A 2,957-nucleotide genomic window follows, 5' to 3' on the forward strand; every position below is an offset into this window, starting at 1 on the left:
CTTCCACACAGTCTTCAAATCTTGAAGGTTTCGTGGACCTCTTCTATCTATTATTACAAACAACTTCATTTCTGGACATTTATGGTTTGATTTCTTTGTATGTATGGATCACTTGGGTTGTTACCGACATCTGGTGAAAATTTCATGTCATTAGCACCTCTAGTAATATATTTACTGAGAAAAATGTTGACGTGTTCAATACTTATTTTACCTGCTGTATGTATTCTTTTAGAAAATGACTGCGAACGAGTACAGGCTGCAGAGAAAAATGAGTGAAAACATAGATTATTGTCATAATTGAATTTTGAGGGGGAAAATGAAGTCCATAAAACATCTAGTGATCTGGGTAACTAAAACAGGAAAATGTCTTCCTGATCTACCTTTAAATCAAAGTATGCCAACAGGTATGTTTTCAGAAATCCATCTTCGTCTGATAACCCCAACAAATTCATTTGAAATCGACTATTTTTCTCTGCCTGCTGCCACAGTGCTGCTCTTCATGCTTAGTGTCCTTATAAAGCTTAGGGATTCCTTTTCTTTTCCTTTTTTTTATAGGCTGATTTCCCTAAGACAATTTTAGACCAAAAAAAAATCTAGTTTTTAAACCAGCACACTTGTTGCCAGACCAGGTGATAAATTCCCAAATTTAAACAAACTACATACCATTTTGAAGCTTGTGAGATGAAAATTTTGAAAACAATGACAACCTAATATTTGAAAGATTCCTCAATGTGACTCATTTTGCCAGAAATGGTCATGTGTTTTTGATTAAGTGTCTCAGCTTCTCTGAGTTGGGTTTACTGAAGGTAATCATCCAAATATTACTTTCTGCACGTTTCATCAAAATGTGCCCAGTTGTTCAAGAAAAAGTTACTAACATCCACACAAACACACGGAGTTGTGTCTGTGTGTTGTCCACATTTACTGCCAAGTTAGCCATTTTCTCCTTGAATCTCATTTTATTCTCAGTAAGAATGAAAACACATACAGTAAGTTACCTAAACAAAACAAACAAAAATAAAGCAGCCACAGCAATTCAAAGCAAAACAACCCCACCACCAGGCTCCCACTCTTAGTCTTACCTTAAACCTTTGCAACCACTACGGTTGACAAAGATATATTTTGGCAAGCATTAAGGGAGAAAGAGAAGAAATCAGTAGGTTAGTTTGTGAAAAAGGAGAGGAAAGCAGTAATGATTTATTATTTTTATGCTTGTGCTACAAAAGAAGAAAGCTGTGGAGATTCAGGCAACAACGCCTCATTGTTTATATCCGAGGAATTTGATCTGTGACTTTGTAAGGTTAAAGCAAATGACTACATTTTCTGAGAAAACTAAAAACAAGCTTGTTTTTGTGCGAAACGTTGATATGAAAAAGGATTTAAAAAAGCAACCACTTTTAAAGTGTTATTCTATAAAATACAGGAACTTGTTACCAGCAGGAGGTGACAGATGTTATATTTAGTTTCCTGGTAAAAAGCCATTGATTTGGAGCTTACATTACTGGACTCTGAAATCCACAGAAACCAGATACTTCCTGGATGCTTGACCTCCAAGTCTGCATTTGATTTTTTTACTTTTACGCTTGCTACAATGTATTTTTATTTACAGAGGAAATCCGTCTACCGGACCATTTTAGGAGGATGTGCCTCTTTTGTTTCAAAGTTAGATTGTGGCTGTTTATCCCGATAAAGTGTCTACTAAAGTTAAGTTTAACATGACTGGTACACGGTTTGAAATACAGGAAGGAGGTTTGTGTTTTACTCAACAATGAAGACGTGAACTCTGTTTTTCATATTTAACCTGTTAAACTGTGGGTCTAACCCTAACCCTAATTAAATGAAGTACTGCTCTTCAACCCTTTGGAGTAAATTCACAGCCTAGTCTCTATTTAAAGCTGTCAATCTGAAATTCAACTTCAGCAGTTTTAATTCTAACTGTAAAAGTATTTATTTATGATTTAAGATAAAATACAATATAACTATTGTTACATTTTTTCATTTTCAAACCTGCATATCAAATAAAAGGTAACTTAACTGGCTCCACAGCTGTGGTGTCAGAATGAAGCTTGTAGCTGATTGGCTGATTCCAGTCAATCACGTGCACCACATACGGGTCATGAGGGGCTTGCCACACATTTTGGACTCTAGATGAACCCGGCTGGTCAGAGGTGTCAATCAAAAGAAGACGACCAATTGAATCAACAGCCTATTATCCAAATTCAAAGTCCCTGGTATCGTGGTTCAGACTATAAAGAGGCAGGATGTAACCACAAACTGAGAATGTACTGCAGGCAGTACATTATTATTATTTTTGAAAAGTCTTATTTTTCTACAGAAGAGCTGATGTTTTCAGAGTATGTTTAACCATTTAAATCATGTAGATCTGATGTAGGCAGGAGACAGACCGCCCACACCCTTCCTCCAACGATAATCTCTTTAAATTGGGAAGCAAAGTACGTTGATGTTATCTGTTAATAAGCATATTATGAGCAAAAAGCTACAACTTTAATTGTTCTCCTTAAAATTTCTTTAAAAAAGGACAAAGCAACAAGTGTTATAATAAAACTGACAAAAAGGTTAAGAAGGTATTCTACAAAATGAAAGCCAACATGTGATGTGAAAACAGCAGGACTGAGCACCTTGACTCCATGGCCCATGTCGTCTAGCAGGCTGTAGTCGACAGGTTTGCGGATGTAGCGCACGGGTCTTTCCGGGTTGGCCGGGGCGATGATCTTGTGAGTGCGGGACGTATTTTTGTTGGTGGTGAGGATGCCGATCTCTCGCCGTGCTACTTTCTCTTTATGGATGTCCACCGTCTAAGGATGTAAAGCAGAAGAGTTTAAAGAGTAACTTACTCCAAAAATTAACTTTTTTTAGCTGATAAACTGTCTAGAATGTGTCTAAAATGTTATATAGTACTGTTTCTGTGCTAATTTTTGATGTTTTTGTGCGTATTT

General features: G+C 36.6%; 1 protein-coding gene across 7 annotated transcripts in view; it reads right to left on the reverse strand.

Annotated features, from left to right (window-relative positions):
- Nucleotides 1-2,957, reverse strand: part of LOC106534233 (abl interactor 2) — a 35,499-nt gene that overhangs the window by 20,765 nt on the left and 11,777 nt on the right. For 4 of the 7 annotated variants that reach the window (XM_014030805.1, XM_014030802.1, XM_014030801.1 and 1 more), the window contains exons 3-4: nucleotides 2,640-2,816; nucleotides 1,083-1,100 (exon numbers count right to left, since the gene is read on the reverse strand). In XM_014030805.1, coding sequence (XP_013886259.1) covers nucleotides 1,083-1,100; nucleotides 2,640-2,816 — 195 coding nt within the window. The remainder of the gene's footprint in view (nucleotides 1-1,082; nucleotides 1,101-2,639; nucleotides 2,817-2,957) is intronic. The other 3 variants (XM_014030804.1, XM_014030808.1, XM_014030807.1) reach the window with 1 other exon arrangement.

The sequence above is a fragment of the Austrofundulus limnaeus genome, unplaced genomic scaffold (genome assembly GCF_001266775.1).
Source record: "Austrofundulus limnaeus strain Quisiro unplaced genomic scaffold, Austrofundulus_limnaeus-1.0 Scaffold1120, whole genome shotgun sequence".
Taxonomy (NCBI): Eukaryota; Metazoa; Chordata; class Actinopteri; order Cyprinodontiformes; family Rivulidae; genus Austrofundulus; species Austrofundulus limnaeus.